The sequence below is a fragment of the Pleurodeles waltl genome, chromosome 4_2 (genome assembly GCF_031143425.1).
Source record: "Pleurodeles waltl isolate 20211129_DDA chromosome 4_2, aPleWal1.hap1.20221129, whole genome shotgun sequence".
In the NCBI taxonomy this organism is placed as follows: Eukaryota; Metazoa; Chordata; class Amphibia; order Caudata; family Salamandridae; genus Pleurodeles; species Pleurodeles waltl.
Window position 1 is genome coordinate 368,929,303 of NC_090443.1, and position 26,695 is coordinate 368,955,997.

The following is a 26,695-nucleotide window of genomic DNA, read 5'->3' on the forward strand; positions in this document are numbered from 1 at the left end:
TTGACAACTGACTTGCCCCTCTCTTCACAAATGGGATTGTGGTCAAGCTAGTCGTATGGGGGAGGTCTCGAACCTTCACAAATTCATGTAAAAAAACTGCCACTTCTACTAAATGCCACTAATCATATATTCTAATGCACCAAAGTGAAAAGCTTCCTTGTGCTCAAGAGATGCACATTTTTGAATTTGGAAGAGTCTGTATTATATTTTAAATGTCCTTTATTGCACTATTTGTATTTCAACTCTGTTGATGGCTGGGCTTGTGCTGTGGCACTTTCAGCCAAGCCAGGCTATTTCTTCGGCTCCGACTAGGCTCTCCCTTTTAATTTGCTTGACTGCCACATTTTACTCTAAAAGTATTGTTGAATACCCCTCTTTTGTATGTCTTGTGATCAATTTCCCTGTTTTTGAGAATCTTCTCTCTTACTGTTACCCTGTAGATACTAAACGTGGTTCCAGCATTGGTGCATATTCCAGGTCTTGTTGGGAAACTATTTCAACCAGAAAAAGAGCTACTGAAGTTCATCAGGGATTCTGCTGAGGAGCACAAGGCGACGCGTGATCCTTCGGTGGTACGGGACTTGATTGACGCGTTCCTAGAAGAAATCGAAAAGGTATGAGGCAGGCATGAATACAAAGATACTTTTTAGTTTGAAATATGGTAGTTGAAAAGAGATTTCTCTAGCCATTGGCTTCCAACACCTATCACTCATAAAATCCAGCCTGATCTAACACAGGCAATAATCTAAGGGCCAGATGTATCAAAGTACTGTTTTGCATTTCTTAACTAGCGAATTTTAAGAAATTGGTATTTAAGAAATGCAAAATGGTATGTAAGGAAATAGCGATTCCCTAATAGCGATTTCCACTGAGTCGCAATCGCTATTAGGGAATCGGTATTAAGAAATGCAACTCCATTTGTTCCTATTAGTCTTCAGGCCCATAGGCGGGAATGTTTTTGCATTTCCTAATTTGCGATTCCTTACTAGGGAATCGTAAATTAGGAAATGCAAAACCAAGGGCGCTGAGAGCCTGAGGCCCCCTTTGAAGTACTCCAAAACTTAATTGTGCACATGTGAAGTGCACACTTGTCCTAGGGGTATGTGTGTGATACATGGCACTTTTAAAAATGCGTTTTAATGCATTTTAAAAAAATTCACAAGTCTACCACCAACTTGGAGTTGGTAGTAATTGCATTTCCTGAATGCTCAGTTCGCATTTAGGAAATGCTTGATACATGTGCATAGGGAATTGCAAATAGGAATTCCTTATTTGCGATTTCCTATTTAGGTAATCGCAATTTGCGATTTACAAAATTGAGTCGCAGTTTTAGGGACTCACTATTTTAGCGATTCCTTAAAATTGCACTTCGAATCTCTTTCATACATTCTGTATGGCTATTTTGCATTCACAAACGGTGGAATTTTGTGATTTGCACCATTTGCAATTGCAAAATAGTTTGATACATCTGGCCCTAACCCCTTACATTTGCCATTAATCACCTTTTGTATGCTAGTTCAAGAGGAAGTCCAGGAACCTCTATTTTTGCTGGGTATATCCACAACCATTTTCCTATGACATTTAAAAATTGCTACGCAGAAGGCCATGTCATCCAATGGCAGCAGTGTGACAGAGTTCAGTGCGCATGACCAGAAGTGGATCTGTAAATAATGACAATAAGAATAACGTCAATACTACTACCACTAGTAGTACTGCTAGTACTAATATAACAATATCATCCTCATTATTGTTTTCCTAGTAATTAAGGGCCAGATGTATCAAGCTCCCAGTTTGCATTTCTTAAACAGCAAATTTTAAGAAATCACTTTTTAACAAATGCAAAATGGGATGTATGAAAATTGTGATTCAGTAATAGCGATTTCTTAATAATCACAATTGCAATTTGCGCGTTCCAAATACCGAATCGCAAAAATAGCGAATCGGTATATGGAAATCGCAAATTGCGATGCCAGAAATCTGGAACAGCCTGATGACATCACAACCACGAAGTGAGTCAGTGCATGCTGTTTCCAGAAGCCATAGTAGCAGGCAGAGAGACCCAGCCAAGCACCAGGAGGCAGTCTTGAGAGTCAGCCAGGACCAAACAAAACAATGGCTACTGATGGGATTGGGAAGTACAAAGGAGAGAGGGAACGCAAACTTAAATTCAGTGAGCAGGGATTGGAGGTGCTCACAGAAGAGCTGGTCAGGAACCATGGCAAGTTATTTAGAAAACACTCACTACAGGTGCCGGAAAGTGAGAAGAGAAAAATTTGGTCAGACATCCAGACCAAAATATGTGTAGTGGGTGTTGTGCAGCGCTCCTTCGAGGAGATACGCAACGCTTGTACGACTTGTGTTCACGTGCCAAAGAGAGGGTAGCAAGCAGGCTGAAGGAGGCAAGGAGCACTAGAGGAGGACCAACCACCCAGACACCATCTACACCAATGGAGGACATGGTGGAATCAACACTGCTTCCTGAAGCTGTCAGTGGTGTCACTGACATTGAAACCTCAGGTACACCCAGCACCAGCAAAGGTAAGGGCAGTAATGATGTGTTTCCCCATATGTGCATGTACAAATGGCCCTTAGAAAATAGCTATGACACTATGCAGTATGATAAGAAGTCCATGCCACATTTTACATACAGCACAACAAAGCATTATAGGAGATGTAGTCCACACCCCCTACAGTGCATCTACCACATAAATAGCGAGATAGTGTAAAACCAAACAAATACACGATATAAAAGACTTTCAGAGATACTATGCCAGGGTCCATTTAATCCTATTACGCAACTGTGAGAGTACATATCCAAGGATGACATGCTGCGCATTTTTGTTGCAGATGTTCGGGCCCTGACGCAGCAGATGGTGGAAATGTGGGGGATTGCGAAAGTCAGCCACAGTCTGACTCAAACACCAGTGAGTCCATCATACAAGCACCAACTAGACGCACAGGGCAAGAGTGCTACCCCTCCCTGAGTATAACCTGGACTCAGATGAATTGCTGGATGAAGTACCCACACCACCCCCAGAAGCTAGAAGCACCGACAGACTGCAGTCCCTGACCCAGCGTCAGTCCACTCCCCTCAGGAGGCGTTGCGAAAAAGGCAGACAATAGACAGAGGAAAGTGAGGGCCCATCACTGTTTGGTGGCCTTGAGGCTTCCATGCTGAAAGTACAGCGCCTGCAATGTAATCACATGAGGTCAATGCACAGGCAGTTGGTGTCAATCAATCATAACATGGGAGCAATGCACAGGCAGTTTCAGTCTCTCAATGACAACATGGAATCAATGCACAAGCAGTTGGAGTCTCTCAGTGACAACATGTGCAAGCTGCATGAGGAACAGCGAACAGCAGCAGAACATGCAAGGGAGATGACAAATGCCATTAATGAACTCTGCACTATGATGCAGGAGGAGCATGTCAGCCACCGTAGGTGCCATCACTAATTGATGGGCAGGCTGGAGGGGTTCTGCAGATCTGTAAATCGGCTCACTACCACAGCTGCTTTGGTGCTGTAGGCATGCAAGTGGAGATGGCACATTGCAGTCGGGATGTTGCATGAGGATTGGTGCAAATCACCAATGTTTTGGAGACAATGCAGACAGCCCGGAGTGCTACAAACAGCAAACTGGGTGGTGGGGATAGTGAGAAGCTCTCTAGCTTCAGCAGTCTCACATCCCTGTGATGGATCCTAGGCCTCGCAGTACCAGACACAGTACTGTCTCGAAATCCGCAACAAGAGGTGCCACCGAGACCACTGAGCACTCAAGTGGAGTGCGTGGACGTAGAAAGTAATGTTGAGCGGTAAAGGGGACTTGCATATCATGTAGCAATGCATTGATACTATGATGCTAATAGTGTGAGACTGTAACTAGGCCCTGTTTATGTATAGTGCTTACCTATGCCTTAATCACACATATATTACCTGAAGTCAAGGCAATAAAGATGCTGCCTATAGCAATACATAAAAGTAGACGTGGTGTTGTCATTACTTACATCAGAAATAGTTGCGCCCGATCTCAGCACGTCTTTGTCTGCCTTGTGCTGCACTGCTTCTGACTGCTGGCTGAAGGGGGGCAAGGGATCATCATCTTCATCGGAGTCAGGTTCTGTGAGTTCCACTGGTATGCCCCTCGTTGTTGCGATGTTGTGCAACATAGCACATGTAGCCACGATTTTGCAGGTGTTTTCAGAGCTGTATTGCAGTGCACCACCACTCTTGAGCAGGCATCTGAAACGGCTCTTCAGCAGGCCAGGGGTCCTCTCTACAATGCTGCGTGTCATCATGTGTGCTGCATTGTACCTCCTTTCGCCTTGCGTGGCAGGATTCAGATAGGGTGTTAGGATAAAGGACCGCACTGCATATGCACTGCCTCCTAGAATGACAGGAGAGTAAAATGAGTAATTGTTATCCGTGACATCACATATACATTAAGGCGACATTGTCAACTATTACATTACCAAGCAATACTTCGCCAAACTCCAGAGCAAGTAGTCTTGTGTGTATTCCACTGTGCCTGAAGATGTAGGAGTCCTGTGTGCTAACTGGGTATCTGGCCACAAGATCCCTTATAACATTAGAGGCTTTGCTTATGACATGTATTTTCATAGTATGTGTACTCTTTCTGTTCTGATAAACATACTCTGTGGCAGATGGTGGACAGATAGCTACGTGTGTCCCATTGATGCAGCCAATTACATGTGGGAATTGGGCAATCTGGTAGAAATTGTATTTGGTTTGTTGCAAATCCTGTGGGGTGCTGGGGAATCTTATGTGCAGATGGATTTTGCTAAGCATGACATCAAGAAATGCATTGAAGAAGCCTGAAAGGGCACTCTGTGAGACACCTCTAGCTGCTGCTATGATCCCTGGATAGCTCCCTGAGGCTAAGAGGTGCAGGGAGCGTCATACCTGCACATGGGTGGGTATGCTATTGGTCCTGGATGTGTTTCGCTGCAGTAGGGGTTGTAGATCAGGTCAAGTGTTATGGCTGAGTTTAACACGTACTTATCAAATATCTCCTCCTCTGTCTGGTCAAAAAGAGCAATGCGCACTCTGTAAATGCGCTCCTGTCTTCTCCTCCCTCTCCTCAAATCTGCCAGGATCCTCATCCTCCTTGCCATGACATACAGTACAGCCATTGTTGAAAAGAGGCTGTCATTATGGGCCTCTTTATAAAGGTTGCACCTGTTTACCACCAGATTTCAATTTGTGGTAAATTGCACATGCAAAAACCCATCCTGCAAATAATCGCAATTTGCGATTGGTTGATGCATTGCATTGCGAATCGGGTTTTGCGTATCGCAGTATGCGATTTGCAATATCTCAACGCTGTTTGCAAATTGCAGTATGCAATACACAATATCTCGTCGCAATTGTAAGGAATAGCTATCTTAGCGATTCCTTAAAATTGCACTGCGAATGCCTTTCATACATCGTGAAAGGCAAATCGCAAATGGTGGAATTTAATTTAATGATTTGCACCTTTTGCGAATGAAAATCCTCTGATACATCTGGCCCTAAGTGCATTGTAACATGGGAATGAATTATGTTTCAATAACTTATTTTGACTTTATCGTAAAATTATATCATCATTATTACAAGTTTGTAATTGCTATTTCTATCAGTAGTAGAAGGAGTCTTATTAATGATTTGTATGTATGGTTATATGTTTTGGTAATTCTAAAGTACAATCCTAGCTGGCAAACAGCTGAGTGCTGTACAGCAGGTAACCTCCTGTGGGGATACATGGTCAGGAGAGACAGAGGGAGGAGGTATAGCTAGTGAAAGGGGTGAGAAGTCAGCCTTTCTAAGATAGCGTTCCTTGAACATGTACATTTTCAGTTTCTACCTGAAGTGTATGAAGGTTGGCGCTGTTCTGATGACAGGGGGATGCTGTTCTAGATCCTAAGGGGGTAGACTCAGCTGATTCGTTTTTGTGCCAACATTGTTTTTGCTCTAATATGGTGATTCAGTTTCCCTCGTCTGGTGTTCACCTACAGATATTGTTAATTTGTTAACTAGGTAGACTGTGATCTTGGTGTAGAGGGCATTAGAAGTGATGCAGCTGATCTTGAATATGATCCAGGTTTGGAGAGGGAACCTATGTATATCCCTTAGTGCAAGGGAGATGTGGTCAAATTTCTTCCGCCTAGCTGCTGTGTAAAGAATGTATAGAAATCTTTTGAGACGGTCGTTGCCTATATGGGAGAGGGCAAGGTCTTGAACTTTCATTCCGGAGCATTCTCCTCAGAGGAAAGGTTTCACTTTCCTCAGGAGCAAGAGTTGGAACCCGGCTATTATGACCTATATGGTAATGTGTTCTTCGAGTATGAGGTTTGAGTAGAAGTGGTTCCAAGGGATTAGACCTGTTCTGTCAGTTCGCCTGTGCAGCCCATTAGGTTTAAGTTGGAGATCCATGAACGAATCAGTGAAAGTCTGGTGTTGCTGTGAAACATGAGGAAATAGGTGTTTGTGGGGTTTGGCATCAGGTATTTTGTTAATATCCAGTTTTGGATGTGTCTGGGACAGGCTTTACATCTATGTATATGGTTTGTTCAGGAGATTTTGAGATAGAGATCGATGTCGTCAGCATACTGATGCATATTAACATTGCTGTCTGCAAAGAGGGCTCCCAAGAGTTCCATATAAAGGTTGAGCATGATTGGTGTCAGGATGGAGTCTTGGGGTCTCCGCAGGTAGCCACGAGAGTTGGGGATCTGGTAGTTCCTACCTGAATGAGTTGCTGTTGGTTGGTGAGGTAGGATGGGAACCATTGCAGGGTTGTGTCAGTGAGTCCTATGCAGATTTCCAGGGTGTAGATCAATGTTGGATGGTCAAACGTGCTGAAAGCTGCAGCGATCATAGTAACAACAGCAACAACAATATCATGCAATCCATTTTTCAAATGAGCAGCGTTTTGCATTGTGTCAAGTAAAGATGTCACACATTTTTTAATGAATGGTATCTGTAAAAGGATTATTAGTAGCAGTAGGAATAATAATAGTAGTGAAAGCATCATCATCATTATCATTTTTTAGTACCATCTTTGTAGCACATTGCTTTGTGACATTGAGGTGTATGTCCTGGATCACAACTGTTTAAGGGCTTTTTAACTTATAGTGTTATTAATATTATAATGGATACTGATAAACTATTATAATGCCAACAGAATACAGTGTGGCATAGGGATATATGTTCTCATTTACACTAATATGATTTTTAATTTTATATATTTTCAGCCCTTGTTTCTATAATATCCTCTTACAACCAGAGGACCTTGCAGAATGTTCAAGGAGAAGGCATAGAAAGATGACTGGCAGGCTGAAATGCAAAAAGTCGATAAGGAGCAAAGTTTAATGTTTTTTGTGGTTTACTCAAGCTTTTTTTGGAGGTTCATATACACACTGTTATACTAGTTAGTTTGTGAAAAGGCCACAACTGTGATGAATGCAATATTGTCCTGAGTTTTCAGAAGTAACAGCATCCAGCTAAGGTGACAGACATAAACGGTCACAGAGTTAATCTGAGTGGAGAAAGGGAATTCAGTGGTGAAGATGACTCCCTGATTTCTTACAAATTGTAAGGGTTAAGAGGAGTGCCCTGAGAGTGAGGACACATCATGGTAAGGGTTTATAGTTGTTTTTCAGAACTGGCGAGTAGGTTCTCTGTTTTATCATCCTTAATGTATGGTTGTCACTCAATTTTGTGCACTCCTTTCTGGATCTAGATACTTGTGGTAGCCAGCATTGTGGCTATCGGGGATTGTTGCATGGGGAGCCGTGTATGTGTTGAAGAAGTCTGTCAAGGGGATGATGCCTGAGGTACACCAAAGGACACATGCATGTACATTTGGGTGTTAATTGACCACGTTTTACCTGATAGTGGCTGTTTCAAAGGAATTATCAGAAACACTATTGAAATGTATCTGTCTCTAGTGGAAGCTCTAGCATGCTGTATTTGACACTACCCTAGGAGAATCAAGGCATAGCTTTAGACATCATCCCTGGAAGGAAGTTCTTCTTCCCTGATGTACATGAAGGCTGTTTTGGAGCCTTTAAGAGGTGTGAAGCTGCACTGGAAGTGCCCGAGGAGGTTTAGTTTCCAAATAGCTAGAGATTTTTTTAGTGACTACTGCTTCCAGGGTTTTGGTGATAGTCGATAGGCCAGAGATCAATCCATAGTTGGCTAGGATATTTGTGTTAGCAGGAGTTTTCCCAGCAGGTGGTGTCTACGTTTGTTTAAGATGTCAACTACCAACTGGGACATTGTGACACATTTGTGTCATTTTTTTAATCCTTTTGTCTGTAACAAAATAATTCATGAAGCATCTCATGTTTGGAGTCTGATGGTCTGCTGGTTTATACCTCCTATTTAGGTGAGAGTGTAGGAAAGTCCTCCTCTTTGCCCTGGTCACCCCCACACTTTTTGGACAGGTACTGGTGGTTACTGACTCTTGTACTGCTTACCAGTCCCAGGGCCAGTGCTCTGTGTAAAATGGATTTACAAATTAGGCTAATTATAATTGGCTAAGTTGACCTACCTATAAGTCCCTAGTATATGGTAGGGCACGTAGGTTTAGGGACCACAGCATAGGTAGTGCACCCATACGTGCACTGCTGAGGTGCCCAGTGACATTTTAAAGGCAGGCCTGCCTTGCTGGCTGCTTTTAAATTAAATGTATATGCAAATTCGACTTTGGAATTAAAAGTAGTTACAAAGTCTTAAACTACCTTATTTTTACATATAAGTCACCCCTAAGGTGTGCCCCATGTGCCCTTAGGGCTGGGTGCCATGTAACTATAAGCAGGGACTTTATAAAAATAGTTTTATAAGCCCTGGTGAGATAAAAACAACCAAATTTGTTTTTCCCTCATTGTAGTAAATGGCCTTCATAGGCTAGAATGGGGAGACTTTATTTTAATTTTAAAGTCTCCTTAAATGATTCATACCAAGAGCTTGGTATCAAATTAATTGTTGTAATAAATCCCACAACTTCCAGTTGTGGGATTTAATATAACTTGTTCAGGTAAAGAGTTTTAAACTTTACCTGAAAAGTGGCCAATTTCAGCCCTGCATTGTTTTTGCTCCTGTGCTCTGATTGGCCAGCCTCTAGCAGCCTGGCCAGTCTGCCTTGATGAGGTGTGAAGTGGCCTGGCTTCACACAAAGGAATGTGCCTGTGGGAGGGAATCTCCCCTCAGCAGATGGTGAGGCAGGAAGGGGGAGGGCTGCCAAACTGGTCTTCAAAGGCAGAGGACATTAGGAGCAACCGGCAAAAACCCCACATCCTGCAACCCCAGACAACTAGGTGCCCCCTTGATTAGATTAGGAGAGGGCAGGAGAGGGGTGTGTTTATGATTTTTAGCCACACCAGTGGGTAGGCTCAGCCAGATGTAACCTCCAAAAATCAGATTCAGCCATGGTGGATTTTTGGAAAATGTTGCCTCCTGGGATTGATTTCTGCCACACTTCCCAGGAAGTGGTCATCACAGGGGGAAGGACCCTGCACCTGAATGGAGAACCAGGACCCCCCTGCTTTTCACCCACACCTCAGATCCCCATCAGATTCTAACAAGGAAGAACCAAAGGAGAAGAAGGACTGCCCTGCTGGACCCCAGGCCTGCACCTGGTACCTGCACTCAGAAGGACTGCACCAGCTGCACACTTGGGCTTCACCACAAGAAGGACTTTGCCTGGCTTCAACTGGTTCAAGGAGGGACTCCCTGTTTGCTACAGGTGAAAAAATGCTATCCACAGTCCCCTGCACCAACTCCTGAAGAATTCAACCAGCTGGCCACTGCCCAGTGGCCAAAAAGGAGTTTGCGCCAGGTGCATTCTGAGAGTTGTGTTCTGCACCCCCCCACGGACCATCTCAGAACTTCTGGACCCTTGGGGTGAGCTGTGGACCTCAAAAGAACCTTAAAAGGACATCTGGGAGAAGCCCCAGACGTTTGGAGAAGTTTGGAGAACTTTTGTAAAAAAGCTCCATAGAGGGACCGACCCGCCGCGGCAACTCTAGCCGGTTTGCCTCAACCACGACCCGGCCTGATTTGCTGGTTCATCCCGGTAAAGAAAATCTCAGAAAAAGAGACTAAGTCCGAAGGTAAAAAGTTGACCGGGACCTCCCAGCCAGCTTATCCGAGGAGGGCTCCAGGGATATCGGATCAAGATCCAGGTTTACCCCGGTCGAAGGATTTTCACCTTGAAAAAACGACTAAGTCTGAAGGTAAAAATCTCCTCCGACGATTCCTGCATGGCGTATCCGGAGAAGGGCTCCAGGAGGTAAGATTGGACTGGCAGGTTCGTCCCGCTGAAGAAAATCTTCGAAAAAGAGACTAAGGGGGTCATTCTGACCCCGGCGGTCTAAGACCGCCGGGGCCAGGGTCGGCGGGAGCACCGCCGACAGGCCGGCAGTGCCCCGCAGGGCATTCTGACCGCGGCGGTTCGGCCGCGGTCAGAAGAGGCAAACCGGCGGTCTCCCGCCGGTTTACCGCTGCCCTTAGAATCCCCCATGGCGGCGCAGCTTGCTGCGCCACCATGGGGGATTCTGACACCCCTTACCTCCATCCTGTTCCTGGCGGTTCGCCCGCCAGGAACAGGATGGCGGTAGGGGGTGCCGCGGGCCCTGGCAGGGGCCCCCGTAAGAGGGCCCCGAAAAGTATTTCAGTGTCTGCTAAGCAGACACTGAAATACGCGACGGGTGCAACTGCACCCGTCGCACCCCTGCAACTACGCCGGCTCAATTCTGAGCCGGCGTCCTCGTTGCAGGGGCATTTCCTCTGGGCCGGCGGGCGCTCTTTTGGAGAGCGCCCGCCGGCCCAGAGGAAATGTCTGAATGGCCGCCGCGGTCTTTTGACCGCGGTGCGGTCATTCAGCGGCGGTACCCTGGCGGACGGCCTCCGCCGTCCGCCAGGGTCAGAATGAGGCCCTAAGTGTGAAGGTAAACTTTTAACCGAGGCCTCCCGCGGCCTGTAGCCGAGCAGGGCTCCATCGCGGTCGGCCTTAAACTTTGACTTTGCCCCGGTCGAGGTGCAACCAGATGACCCGATTGGCGCTTTTTATTTCTAGGCGCTAAAAAACAATAATTCTTAAAAAATTGATATCGCCCGTTTCCCTTATCCGATTTTATTAGTTTTTGTGTCATTTTAAAGATAAAAATATAATCTATTTTTATGAATTGGTTTTGGATTTTTAAATTGTTTCCTGTGTTTTATTTAATTACTGTTTTGTGATATTTGAAAGCTTTACACTCTGGGCCTGATTCAGACCTTGGCGGACGGCGGAGGCCGTCCGCCAAGGTCCCGCCGACAAATGACCGCACCGCAGTCAAAAGACCGCGGCGGCCATTCAAACATTTCCGCTGGGCCGGCGGGCGCTCTCCAAAAGAGCGCCCGCCGGCCCAGCGGAAATGCCCCTGCAACGTGGACGCCGGCTCAGAATTGAGCCGGCGTAGTTGCAGGGGTGCGACGGGTGCAGTTGCACCCGTCGCGTATTTCAGTGTCTGCAAAGCAGACACTGAAATACTTTGTGGGGCCCCCAGGGGCCCCGCGGCACCCCTACCGCCATCCTGTTCATGGCGGGTTTCCCGCCATGAACAGGATGGCGGTAGGGGGTGTCTGAATCCCCTTGGCGGCGGAGCGCGCTCCGCCGCCATGGAGGATTCAATGGGGCAGCGGTAAACCGGCGGGAGACCGCCGGTTTACCCTTTCTGACCGCGGCTGAACCGCCGCGGTCAGAATGCCCTTGGGAGCACCGCCAGCCTGTTGGCGGTGCTCCCATGGTCGGTGACCCTGGCGGTCACTGTCCGCCAGGGTCAGAATGACCCCCTCTGTCTCCTAAGTTAAGCCTTGACGCTCGTTGCCAAGCTACCAAGGGTTGAGCTGGGGTTAATTTACTGAGACCTAACTGGACCTTAGTGGAGGTTAGTGGCCTATTGCTAAGTGTAGGTACCTACCTGCCCTTACCAATAACCCATTTTCCAACAGCGAGTGGCATGTCAAGAGTCAAATGGTGAAGGAGTATTAATTGGGGGCCCTTATATATGTATGTATTTTTGTAAGGTTTGTTTTAAAAACTAGAGGCTGGCAAAACAGTTAAGGCTGTCTTCAGATGCGCTCAACAGTGCCAGGCATGTGAAGTGTCCAGTTGTAACTTGGCTGATTGATTTCTTCTAGAGAGACCACAGCTTCCTCTATACCAAGGGCCTTCTGCATTCTCCATCCACAAGGGAGATGTTCCGTAAGAGGCACACAAACTTCATTACAGTGCCAGGACTTGAATCTAAATGTCCTTGTGAGTCCGCAAGAAGTTAGCAGTATTAAGCCTGGACTAGTGGTTCCAGAGATTCAAGACAACTCTCAACATAGTTAGGCCATCAGAAATTCACAGATGCAGCACACATGCAGGTTTCTTCTACTGCTGTTCCAGCCATCTCTTTGCTGGAAGTGGGTGAAGTACGAGTCAGCAATTAGCGATAACCCCTCAGCAATTATAATTAGAATTCTTAGCAGGGTCAGCTTTGGAGCTGGTGACACTCGGTCCAAGAGTCTTTTTTTGGAACTTTGCAATGACCTCCTTCTCCACTGATTCCCTCATTACCACCCTCCAACAGTGCCCCTCATGTCCCCATAGCCCCTCTCTCCCTTGTTTTATAATACTACGCATACCAGTGTGGAGTGTCAGAGCGTTTTACATCAAGCATTCATTATATAGAGAAAATGAATCATGCATCTGTAAATCAGTCTAGAGGAAATGTTGCATAAGACAGTGAGGATGACAAGGTTTAGGAGTCACACGTCATTCATACTATTAGGCAGTATATTTTGAGTGTTTCTTCTGGAGAAACACCAGCTCAGGATTTTAAGGAACTCTGCAGCAATTATTTTTAAACCCACAAATTATTTCTAAACACAGTAGCCCCAAGCTCAGTGCCAGGTGCAGGTGCAATACTCACACCACTGTAAAGCCAGCCCTGACTATATGTTTTGTCCGTCATTGTTTTGCTACAATGACACTGTGGTCTTGTTCCAGGAATATTTCTTCAGGTAAAATCTACATTTCAAGCTGGTTCTGCAACGTTGATAAAGACACCATGACTTTTAAATGACCTTGTTAGACCTGACAGGTTTAGGGTGGTCTTCCCCCCAACTTTTTGCCTGCCTCCCTCTATTTTCTGACCTCGATTTTGCCGGCTTTAAATCTCTGTGTACTTTACCATTACTAACTAGTCATAAAGTGCATGTGCTCTCAAAGGCGTAACTTGTATAAGTACTGGACCTCTGACACTACTAATTCTGTACACTTCTGGACCTGTGGATGCTATGCCATAAAGAAGGACTGGTATGCTACTACAAGGGCCACCACTCTGTTGAGCTACTACTCTGCTGGATTCCTGCTTTGCAGAGCTGACCTGTTGCCCTCTTGCTTGGGAATGAGAAGGTCTGGACCTGCATCTCTCCATCCCAGAACCAAAGTGACTTCAAAGACTTGCCTCCTGTCCTGAAGTCTCAGGGACATCGAAGGCTGCCTTTCAATATACAAACAGCACCTGGACTTTACTTTCTGTGAGTCTTGTTCTGCCAAGTGGTGCCAAAACAGTCCAGCACCCTTGGAAGTGAGTGTGTAGTGCTGCTTCTGCCAGAAACTGCCCATCAATGCTGTTGCACCGATCACAACCGATGCACCACCTGCTGTGAGATCAGGATTGCCACATCACTGATGCTGCAGTGACCAGACTGGTGCATTGCAACCACTGCTTCAGAACCAACGAATTGCCACCACTGCGTGTAGAAGATCGTTGCATCACTCCTCCAGTGTGGACTGACTTGGCGCATCGAATTCGGAACTGCCTCACCCAGAATCAGCGCATCACATTCAGACCAGATGCAACCCAGCCGTTGCTGTGGAGAATTTCAGCGCAACACCCCAACTACGTGGGGAGCATCAATGCATCTTGTGCTATGACAAGGATTAAAGGTACTGTTGCTCAGCAGCCCTGCGGGGGTCCTGAAGCCAGCCTGTGCTTCATCGTGGACTGCTTAAACTCTTGACTTTGTCCCAGTCCAGCACAGCCAAGCATCCCAATAGGCACTAATTGTTTCTAAGTGCTACTTGCACATTAATTCATTAGAAATTCACATCTCAGTCCCTATTTATTGGATTTTTTTCATTTTAGTCCTGTTTTGCTCATTCAGTTAAGCTCTATTTTTCTAACCAGGTGTTGAGTCCTTTTGTGGCATTTCACAGTGTTATTTTTTAAAGTGTTGCACAAATACTGTACACATTGCCTCTTAAGTTAAGTCTGATTGCTCTGTGCAAAGCTACCAGAGGGTGAGCACAGGGTAACATTTAGCGTGTATCTGACTTGCCCTGACTAGGAGTGTGGTTCCTGCTTGGACAAGGTGCATTCCTCTGCCAACCAAAAACCCAATTTCCAACAGACCTCTTGTATTTTAGGTACTGGTAGAAACAGATTTCCCTTCATTAACACTGCCCACTCTTTGAACAACCCTCAAGACATTTGTACACATATAACTGATTTGCTAGAATTGAAGATAAGGCAAATTTAGACAGATTTAGATTTTAGATTAGCGTATGTGTTTGAGAACTGATCAGTTGGCTTCAGACATTGCACATGTTGAAAAAATGAGATGTCAAAAGTGAACGCATGTGGGTAAAGCAGTACAACAATAGATTCCTCAAAGAACATTTTTCAACCAAGTTCTAACACACAAGTTATTTTTATCATGTGGCAGAATCGGTGTCATATTTCTGTTTACTAGTGATACTACATTTTCCTTGCTTTGCCAACATTTGTTAGATTTAGGGGTGACAGCTTTAGAAATGTTCATGGAGTACGAAGGCTCTTGTCTATATTAGAGAACGAGTTTGAAGGTTTGTGTTAGAGACTGGACTACAGCTTTAACTACATAGCTGCCATGTGGTCTCATGCCACAGCCAGTCCTGACATTTTGGCCAATATCATATTTCATTAAAGAGCTTGTCAGTTCACTTTTAAGAGAATGAGTATGAAATCAGTAATTCAATATGCAAATCACTGTTGACAAACAAGTCAGCACTGGATAATGTGTAACAGGCTACTGCTTTGAAAAAATGCTATCATGCTCCATTAACCAGGAATATTCTTTGCTGGCTACCTGTGGTCTCTTTGTTCATTTTGAGTCACTGTGCCCTTTGCCCAAAGTCTTTTGTGGTATTGTGGAATTCGTGTTTTAAGGACATATTTATTGAACATTTATCTGGTAGGCTTTTTTGTTCTGATTACTGCCTGCTCTTACATGTCCCTCTGATCAGCCTTCCATGTGCTGGGGGTAGAACTTTTAGTTATCAGGTATGTTTGATACAGAACTATCTCTCATTTGAAAAAACACCAAGACCTTTCTGTTTTGCTAATCTGATTTGTTAGTGCTCCCCTTTTTTGTTATCAGTGTTTTATTAGCAGTGGTACATCAACTCCAAGATGGTCCTTGGTTGAACCTTTATTAACTAATGATATTAGTAATTCACATCACAAGATCCATTTGCAGCTATGTGTCTATCAGGCATTGTTTCTTTGCTTCTGGGTAATGGTTCTTGTGCGGTCATTTTGTTATTTCTATGATTGTGTCACAAGTGTTGCGGGAATATTATTGTATTCTCATGTGCATTGTCCATCAGGCTCGAGATGACCCAAAAAGCAGCTTCAATGAAGATAACCTACCCCTTACAACATTTGACATTTTTGCAGCAGGCACGGAGACCACTTCAAACACGCTGCGCTGGGGACTGCTGTTCATGCTTCTCTATCCTGACATCCAAAGTAAGGAGTGGTAATGGGACTGGAAAGATGGGGTAATGTTGATGACTAATTAAATGCTTCTCATTTCTTGAATGGAAACTATAATTTCCTTAAAATGTCAAAGATTGGGATTCAGTGGTGATTCCCAAATGAAATGTTTATGTTTTCTCAGGTTTCTTGTCCATATTGTTGGTGGGCTTATCTGAGTTATGAACAGTTTAAGGTACTTAGCTCAGCCTTTCTTCTTGATCCTGTGAGCTATGACTTTGTGGAATGCAGTCCATGAGTGAAGAGATATCAGAAAAATGAAATTTAGAAATACAGTGCAGGATTTCCTACTGTGGTATTATGGGACGGGGAGACCTAAGTAAGTAACCCCAGAGGACGGAACGAAAGAACACAGGAACATAAGAATCCTGTCAGAGGGTGACATATGTTTGTATGGTTACTGTTGAACTCATCAGCCAAGAAAAGATGTATTGAATTGCATGAAAATATAGATGTGGTATAGTTGCATGTTGATGGATGGAGACTGTACCTCTGATGGGGAAGATGCATAAAGGACCGAAGTGAATTTTACATTGTCAAATATGTGCAGAAAGTATTGAACTTTACAGGCCAAAACCACAATGGAAATTAACTAAAAAAGAAACAGCAGAAGGCTCAGCATTGATTCACTTGGATGTTTGCAAGTAACTAGAATGATAAGCACTTTGAAATGTTTGCTTTAAGTTTTGGAGCATTGTTATGTGAAAATGTCACCCAGAGCCACAAAAGATTTAAATAGGAGGTGAACTTTATTTATGAAATCCAGCCACAATCATTTCAAGCAACAACTGAAAACCTAGAATTGTAGGCACAGTTTAAGTGACAACGTTCTATAGTGGAATGATACTGTGTTATGTGACATGTCACAGAACATCTAGTGTGCACACAAGATAGCACACTTTGCAATGCTTTGTGAACGGCTCTCAGACAATCTGGAAATCTGAGCAGGAGCCATAAGTCAAGGAATCCTTCAGGCTGATATCTAGATGTGGATCAGTGGTACCAACGCGTTGCCTAAGCATGTGGCAATCCAAAGGTCAGCAGAGACTGGTTGCCATACATCATTTTAAAGGTTGAGAGAGGGAGAGGTCTAGGAAAGCATATTATGTTTTGATTGGGTGCTCTCCTCTATGACATATGGTTGAAAGATTAGCTGTGAGTAACTGGGGTGGGATGGAATTTTTAGTAGTGATTCGTTTGTCTTTGGAGGTATTGTTCAGTTGTTGTTGCAGACTTAAAGGTGGAGAATGTCGGGCAGTTTTTAGATGTTATTTTGAAGGAGAATATGCCCGAGTCAGTTGGACTACTTCACCAAGCTGCATCTAGTGGAAGAATGTATTACACTAGATACACATACTCCCCATAACTCTGCAATCTAGTGTTGGGCTCAGACGTTTGCAAGTTGTTTTTCTTTAAAGAAGTGTTTTGACTCACAAAGTGTGCTGTGACTCCTCCATAGTGGATAATGCGCATGGACACTGACTCCATCACAGATTGTTTTTTTCCCTCTATTGTGTTCGGACTAAAGGAAAGGGCTCCGAGTTTGTGTGTTTCTTGCAATCTTTTTGGGCCCGCACAGTTGTATTTCAACACTGACTCATCAGAAAACTAGTCAGCACTTTGTGGATTCTCCATCGTAGTACTTCACTGGACACATTTTCAGGACCGACCACCAATGCTTGGCACACCGGATGTCGTTCGGCCTCCCCTAGTTATTTGGGGACCACATGTCCTCCATCGCCAGTTAAGACTGGCGAATACAGACTGACGCCCTTTCAGCACTGCTTCACTGTATCTGTGGTCAGATCACTATTAGGCCTGCAGCTTGTCTCTCTCTCCTGACCATACCTTCCTGTGAGTCAAGCTTCACCTTCCACTCGAAGAAGACCCTGAGGTACAAAAAGGAGAGGTGGCGAGTACATCACAGAATGCACCAGGAGGTGTTCTCCGAAACTCAAGATATTTTGGGGAAGACGATCCCTTCAGTGCTGAAGAAGGCAAGAATGCAGGCAACACTTAGTCCCGGCAGTCCAAGCAGCACTCAAATCGGAGATGGTACTCACACCTGCTCAGCTCCGAGAACCAAATGACCAAGCCAGGGTCATATAGAAAGCCCCATGCCAATGTAGAGCACTGCTGTTGCCGCAGTCAGTCATCGAGCCCCAACCACGGGCATAAGAGAAAGTCATCTCCAGGGCTTCTGTCACCTTCGGGCTTTAGTTGGCACTAAGAGAAGGCTTCATAGTTGACTCAGGTTTGGCCAAAGGGCGTAAAACCTCACTGGCCATCATGCCGTACCCGATTAAAGAGCATTGAATGCCCCCCTCCTAGCTGAAGCTGGCGTCAAAGTCACTACCAAAGCTAGCACAAAGATCCAGTCGATGGCGAAAATCTTGTCAACGTCAAAGGCATTGTAAACAGATGGATCCGAGGAATCAGAGGTACTGATTCTGCAGAGACTGCAGGAAGAGCTCAACATCAGGCAGAAGGGTCTTTTAATTTACCGTGATGCTGGAAAGATCTTGAAAAAAACACTTCTTACAAAGCCACTTTAGACACTTCCTTACAAGAGAAGACTTACTATTGAAGGAGAGCCATGCTTGGAGGCCCCTCTGGAGCTGGCAGTGAAGAAACACCAGGAGAGGCGCAAAAGCCCTTTCCCTTATGTTTCACCTCCACTTCCTCCCTCGCACCACTGCATCTTGATAGCAGACAGATAAGGATCGTTCTAGCTGCAGTAATCTTGGCACAATTGTAAATGCCACTGCATCCAGCCAGAGAGGTATTTGTCTCGAACTGAGGCTGAAATGACAAATTAGGTTCTGCGTCGTTCCGGTTGGCTGTATGGCGATTTCTCAGCTGCGATGCAGGCTTTGCATCGATTTCTGCAGGTGTTGCTTAAATTTTTGATGCACAAGGCGTTTCTTGAAGAGAGTGAAGTCTTTGTTGGCCCTGTGACTTGAGAAACAGGAGGCAAGCTCAATACAAGCCCTTGGAGAGCACTTTTTGGGGAAGGCAGAGTCCTTCCAGCAAAGTCAGAGGCCAGCAGGGCAGCAGTCCTTCTCAGCAAAGCAGTCCAGATGAGTCCTTTGAGCATCCAGGCAGCTCCTCTGACAGAGTTCAGGTGTAGATCCAGAAGTGTCTAAGTTTGTAGTGAGAGACCAAGCTTATATACCCATAAATGCTGTTGATATGGCGAAGACTTTAAAGAGTGGTTTTGAAGTACACAAGTTCCCCTTTCAGTCCAGTCCTGTATGCCAGGGTCCCAGTTTAGGGTTTGTGTGAGGGCAGGCCATTGGCCTTTGAAATGTAAGTGTCAGGTCCTCCACCCTTCCAGCCCAGGAAGACCCATTTAGTATGCAGATGAATGCAGATGTGACTGAGTATCCTGTGTTTGTGGTTGTCTGGGTGAAATGCACAAGGGAGCTGTCAACCAGCACAGACCAGACATTGATTGGAGACTGTAAGGCACAGATGGTTTTAAGTGCAGAGAAATGCTCACTTTCTAAAAGTGACATTTCAAAAATAGTAATATTAAATCCAACCTCACCAATAAGCAGTCTTTCCTATTACCCTTCTGGCCATACTACATATGACCTGGTTACCCCTTTCAGATCAGAGTCTATGACTCAAAAAGTATATGAGGGCAGTCCTAATACTAGTCTGTGAAAGGAGCAGGCCTCACAGTAGTGGAGAACGAATTTAGGAGTTACCTAGGGCCTACCTTGGGGTGACGTATATGTACAAAATGAGAGTTTTAAGGCTTGGCAAGTACTTTTAAATGCCAAGTCGAAGTGGCAGTGAAACTGCACACACAGGCCTTGCAATAGCAGGCCTGAGACATGGTTAAGGGGCTACTTATGTAGGTGGCACACTGAGTGCTGCAGGCCCACCAGTAGCATCTAATTTACAGGCTCTGGGCACATGTAGTGCACTTTATTAGGGACTTACAAGTAAATTAAATATGCCAATTGGCTCTGAGCCAATATTACCATGTTTTTAGGGAGAGAGCCCATTTACGTTAGCACTGGTTAGCAGAGTCCTGAAGCCAGCAGAAATGAAGTCAGAAAAAGAAGAGGAGGAAGGTAAAAAAGTTTGGGGTTACCCTTCAGAGAGGCCATTTTCCAACGACCACCATCTGTGAAGGCACAAAGATACTTGGACACTTATTTGTTGATTCAAACTGTGAAAAGTTTAGAAGAAGAGCAGTAAGAGAGCAGTATGTTTCAGCCACTCACAGCATTAGCAAACCTATGGATTATTTGGGATTCATTGGTAGCCCGTAATTTAGGTTCTAGGTTTGGGCAAGGCCTAAATAGATTGGCATTCAACTTTTAGACCAAGGGCCAGAGTTCCTAGAGTTGTGTGGTTCTTTTTAGATCTGGATTGTGCTATTAGGGATACTGTGTGTCTGTCTTTTGCCCTGTTTTAGAGCCTCAGAACCATTTCTGAATATGCTCCGATGGAGGTCTCAGTTCCCATGTCTCTTGTGAGACTCCAAAAGGGCAGATACACACAAGTGCATTAATGAAATAATGACGTGTGTATTTGAACAGACTTTGGAATTCCATAAGTAAATGGCCCTTTGTTTTCCTAACACAGAAGCTGCATAAAGATTTAGTCCACTTCAAAAATTTCACCTGACTTGCATGGTAACCCACAGTAACATGATAAATGGTGAAAATGCATAATGAAGATGGCCATGTCAATCAGGATAGGAGCACCAGCTAAAGAACAATCTAGTCCCACAGACATTACCTGTTGTATCAGGTAGGCCAGGAGCACTTTCTGTTATCTTTGCTCCCCTTTGGCCTTACTAGTACACCTCAGGTGTTCACCAAGGTGATGGTTGTGGTTGCATCCCATCTGTGGAGATTGGAAATACAAGTCTTTTCCTACCTCATAGATTAACTACTGAATGTGGGTTTGCCTCAAACAGTTGTGAACCACCTCCAGATGACCTGTTGATATCATTAGGCTTTTCAACATGCCAAAGTCATAGCAGGCTTCTTCACAATGGTTCCCCTTCATCGGAAGCATTCAGGATCCAGTGCTTATGTGCACCTTTCCTCCACCTCAACGAGTCCGGGACATTTGGGCTATAATCATAGTGTTCAGCCCTTGTCCTGGGGCTCAGTCAGAGTAGCTCTGAGGTTTCTTGGCCTCTAGTCTTCTTGTACCCTGCTTGTCGACCTAGCCAGGTGGAACGTGCTGACTTTGCATTGGGATCTGAAATCCCAGTGGACTCAGCATCAAGGAAACACAGCAGATTCCTCCAGGTATCAGAGGAGACTGCTAAATTTCAGCATTGGTGGCTGCTTGACCCCAATTAAATCAGTGAGTGTCCCCACCCGCTAGCCCACCCAGAACTAATGTTTGTGATGGATGTATTGTTGCTGCGTTGGGGAGGTCATTTGGGAGAAGTGAAGAGCAAGGGACTCTGGTCTCCTTTGGAAACTCACCTCCACATCAACCTGCTCGAGTTGCAAGTGATTTGGTTAGCATTGAAAGCGTTACTCCATAAAGGCAGAACAGGTACAGGTTCCCACAGACATCATGACTGCTATGTGATACTGCAACAAACATTGATGCCACCCCTTTGGCAGGACCGCATGTTGCAACAGCAGGGTTCTAATGTGCACCGAAATCTGCACAACCTGCACCACCCTGCATGAAGATTAATCAGCAACAGTAAATAGCTTTTAATCTCTCTTCTAAAGTGGTTCATATAATTTTGGCAGCCAAGAGTCCATCCATCAAAACTGTATATGATGGATGCTGGGAAAAATGTGTTGTCTAGTGTTCTTCCCTTGATATTCAGCTTTTACAGGCAAAGATATCTAACAATCTACTATTTTGTTTTCCCTTAAGCTAGTAAAACTTTGCTGTCGCTCCAGTTACAGTCTTTTAGACCTTTTTGCAATTTCCAGATTAGCCATCTCTTTTCAAATCCCTGTTGTGATACATTTCTTAAAGAGGCTGGTCCACATTTTCCTGCCAACACCTTTTGTAATTTGTGGATTTGGTTCTTTTATACCTGATGTGCACTCTTCTGAGCCCATGCACAGCTGCTCTTTACGTCTACTAACCTGATAGAGATTTTTAGATGCAGGCTTCAACCATTTTGTTATAATTTTTTACTTTTTGGTGCATCAAGGGTTGTCACGGATGACTGGGTTCAAACTGTGTGACTCCTGTCACCGAATGATGTTGGTGACAGATCCACACCTTGTGTGCTTGTGGTGTCTAGAGCACGACCACGACCTGAAGTTGTGTTCCGAGTGCCGAACCATGAACCAGAAGGCTTTGAGGGATCAGTCCCTGAAGTTCATGGCAGCCCCTCGCTCGACTCCACATCACTCCTGGCCCATTCAAGAGGAAGGTCATGAGACCGCTCGTGGAGTCATCACCACTCTTCGTTGTCCCATTCAAAATCTTCGGGACACTTGGGTCATAAAACGAAGAAGTCGAAGATGGGCAAGAGCTTGGCCGATGCGATGTGGGTAGTGCATCAGCGCTCTAGGCCTCCGTCCATGGAGCCTACTTCTGGGTCCACTCCACACCTCCCTGACTTCCCAGGAGCCACCCCTGCCCAGCTAAAGGAGTTTTATTAGGCCATGTGCTTCATCTTTAGACAGATCGACACCCCTGCAGCACCTTTTGGATCGGATGGGGGCCCCTCAGGTTCTGTTATCAAATCTGTGCTGGCACCAGTCATGCCAACATGACCTTCCCAAACCTAATCCCAGGTGACCCAGAGCCAGAACGGCGTCGCTGGACCCGGTTCAGTCTTTGATGGGGTTTTCTCACCCTAGGTTAGATTTTGACCCTTTTTACTGTGATATGGATACAAACAGGTTTGGAGGAGCTGCTGGACCCTCTGGAATACCAGCTGGACAACCTTGAATTGGACTGGGCACAGGAATTGGGCGAGGCTAGTGGCCTGGATACTTCTCCAGATGCTGGCATCTTTTCTCCCCCTACTGTGGATACTGCAGAGGGAGCTTCATAATCTATGGTGATCAGCAAGGTGGCTGAGGTCCTCGGGCCATGAGCTTCCATCTGTGGCGGTCAGGACTAACCTCCTGACTGAGGTGCTTCAGCCTTCGGCTTCCACTTCTTAACCCCTTTTACCCTTCAATGAAGCCCTTCTGAATACCTGGTCCAGACCCAGCACAGGGGCTCCTGTGAATAGGACAATCGCCTGCAGCCATCAGCGTGCACTGAACAACCATAAATTCCTGTCTTAACACCCTACGCCTGAGAGCCTTGTCATCCAGGCTTCTTTCTCATCTGGTGCATTCCCATCCACTTCCCCGGAAGGGGAATTAAAAAGACTAGATCAGTTAGGGAAGAAGATGCTTTCTTCCTCCATTCTGGCATTGCAGTCTTTGAACACTGCATGCTTCTTGAGCAGCTACACCCATTCCTTATGGGATACGGTCGCACAGGTGTTGCCGTAGATCCCGGATGAGGCCCGGACCATCATCTTCCAAGCTGTTACTGATGGGAGGGATGCAGCCAAGTTCACAGTCCATTGTGGGCTGGAAAGGACCACCTCACTGGGTAGATCGGTTGCAATAAAAGTGGCCTTAAAGCACCACGCCTGGTTGAGGATGTCTGGCTTTTCGGGGGATGTCCAGCATGGACATGCCCTTCAAATGCACTGTCTCTTCAGAGACAAAGCAGACTCGGTACTCAAACGTTTTAAGGAGTCCCAGCTACAGTTCGGTCCCTTGGCCTCACAGCAGCCTCTCGCCCAACATAGTCTGCTTTTTGTCCCTTTCATGGCCATGGAATGGGCTCCTTCTGCTGTCCTTTCCCTACCATGCTACTCAGCCACTGTGTGGTCGTGTACGCAGAATTGAACTAGCTTGTGGATCAGGGAGCCAGAGGTCTGCCCAGTCCACCCCAATGCAGCCTCCAAACCCTCCTAGTCAATTTCAACATCTCAGACCAGTTGGTGGCAGGATCATCCATCGCCTGTTCTACTGGGAATCCATCACGATGGACAGGTGGGTTTTGCAAATATTGTGAAGGGGCTACTCCTTCCCCTTCGAGGCTACACCTCCACCCATGCCACCATCTTACGACCGCTTAGCAGAGGACAATTTGGTACTTCTCTGTGAGGAAGTCGTGGCCCTCTTGGCCAAGGAAGCCATAAAGTGGGTCCCATTGCCAGAAGTAGGTCATGGTTGTTATTCCCGCTACTTTCTGCTGCCCAAGAAAAACATTGGCCTTTGCCCTATCCTAGACCTCTGGGCCCTCAATCTCTTCCTCAGGAAGGAGAAGTTCAAAATGCTCACCCTGGCTCAGGTCCTGTCTGTCTTGGACCCTGAAGACTGGATGGTAGTGTTGGACTTGCAGGATACCTACTGCCATATACCCGTCCTGCCTGCCCAAAGACATTACTTGCGATTCGTGGTAGGTCACAAGCACTTTCAATTTACAGTGCTCCCCTTCTGCCTTACCAGCACCCCTCGGGTATTCAGGAAAGTGATGGCGATGGTCACAGCTCATCTGCACAGGCTAGGGGTTTCAGTCTTTACCTACCTCAACGACTGGCTGTTGAAGGCGAGCACACCCCAGACTTTTGTCTCCCACCTTCAAATTACGGTGAACCTTCTGCGTTCGCTGAAGTTCACTATAAATGTGCCGAAGTAACACCTGACTCCCTCTCAAACTCTCCCACCATTGGAGCTGCTCTGGACACAGTGCAGTATTTGGCTTATCCTCCCAAAAGGCGAGCTCAAGATATTCAGGGTAATATACTGATGTTTATCCTGGATTTAAGTGAGAATGACTCTGAGGCTGCTCGGCCTCATGGCCTCCTGCATCCTGCTAGTGGCCCATGCCAGTTGGCATATGTGGTCTCTGCAGTAGGACCTTAAGTTCTAGTGGGCGTAGCATCAGGGGACTCTTTCTGACATGATCCAGGTATCGGAGGGAACTGCGCATGATCTGCAGTGGTGATTTTCAAATCAGGATTGGGTCGCCGTTACGTCCCTCTTCCTTCCCCACCCAGATATCACTGTAGTGACTGACGCATCACTCCTAGGATGGGCAGCCACAAGGCACAGATCGGAGTCCGGACTCTACATCATTCTATTGGAGCTTTGGACGATCAGGTCTGCATTGAAAGTATTCCTTCCCTCTCTCAAAGGGAAAGTGGTGCAGGTGTTCACGGACAACACGACCACCATGTGGTGCTGCAACAAGCAGGGTGGATGGGGGTCGTGACCCTTTGTCAAGAGGCTCTGCACCTCTGGACATGGCTGGAAGACCAGGGCATATCCATGATGGTTCAGCATCTGACCAGCTCTCTGAATGCCAGAGCAGACTAACTCAGCTGTCGATGCATTGTCGATCATGAATGACTTCTCCATCTTGAGGTGGCGCATGGTCTCTTTCAGAAGTGGGGAGAGCCTTGGTTATATCTGTTTGCCTCCACAGAGAACGCACAATGGTAGCTGTTTTGGTCCTTGGAGTTACCAAGGTGGCACTCACTCTGCAACGCTTTTCGTCTTGAGTGGAACTCAGGTCTCCTTTATGCCTTGTTGCCAATGCCACTTCTGCCCAGAGTTCTGAAGAAGATCGTAGAACAACCGGACCCAAGTAATCCTTGTGGCTCCAGACTGGCCATGAATACTTTTGTATCCCGAGCTCTTGAGCATGGCCACGGGCCCTCCGATCAGATTGCCCCTTCGGGAGGATCTTCTGTTGCAGTAGCAGGGGACAGTTCTCCACCCAAACCTGTCTAGTCTCCACCTTCCTGCGAGGAGATTGAGTGGTGGAATTTTGACAGCTTTCAGCCTTCCACCCACTGTCTGTAACGTTATCTTGGCAGCCAGGCATCCCTCCAGCAAAACAGTTTACGCATGTCATTAGCCCAAATTTGTGGCATGGTGTACCAACAAATCTCTCAGGTTCTACTGTTTATCCTCTCTCTTGCCCAACAGGGCTCTGCTTTGGGCACCCTTAAAGGCTCCTGATCTGCTATCTCGGCCTTTCTCAGATTGCCAGATCAACCTTCTCTATTGGTGGAGGTTCCTTAAGGGACTTACCCATTTGTACCCACCTACCCTGTTCATAATGCCCCGGTAGGATTTGAACCTGGTCCTTACCTACCTTCTGTGTGTCCCTTTTGAGCCACTCCATAATTGTCCCTTGAGGCTCCTCACACTAAAAACTGCTTTCCTGATTGCCATCACCTCTGCTTGCAGAGTGAGTGAGCTTCAAGCTCTTTCATGGAAGCCACCATTTATATCTGTTCATCCTGACAAAATGGTGCTTTGTACCAGGGCCTCTTTCCTTCCTCAGGTTGTTACGCCTTTCATGTAGGCCAATTCACCACTTTGCTTACTTTTTACGCACCCCCGCATCCCTCTAATGAAGAGGAGAGACTCAACCGTCTGAATCCAAAAAGAGTGTTGGCGTTCTACCATTGATCGTACCAAAGGTTTCCGGGTGGACGATCAACTCTTTGTAGAATATGTGGGTGTGAAGAAAGGATGGGTGGGGCAGAAGTGAACCATCTTGTGATGGGTAGTGCTCTGCATCAAAATGTTCTACGCTTTGGCAAAGAAGCAACCACCTCAGGGCTTGCGTGCTCACTCCACCAGAGCTGCTGCTGCCACCACAGCGTTAGCACACAGACTTCCTTTCCTGGACATCTGCCATGCCGCAAAGTGGGCATCTCTGCACAAATTCACAAGGCATTACTGCCTGGACAGTCAGGTCTGCAGAGACGGCTACTTCAGTTGTTCGGTCCTGAAGGACTTTATAGTATGATCTTGATTCACAGCCCACCGAGGATGGTATTGCTTGGATATCTATTCT

The 26,695-nt window shown here is 45.9% G+C and overlaps 1 protein-coding gene across 3 annotated transcripts in view; it reads left to right on the plus strand.

The window, feature by feature from the left end:
* Nucleotides 1–26,695, plus strand: part of LOC138292733 (cytochrome P450 2D15-like) — a 335,835-nt gene that overhangs the window by 220,983 nt on the left and 88,157 nt on the right. For all 3 annotated transcript variants that reach the window (XM_069231469.1, XM_069231468.1, XM_069231470.1), the window contains exons 5-6: nt 441–614; nt 15,688–15,829. In XM_069231469.1, coding sequence (XP_069087570.1) covers nt 441–614; nt 15,688–15,829 — 316 coding nt within the window. The remainder of the gene's footprint in view (nt 1–440; nt 615–15,687; nt 15,830–26,695) is intronic.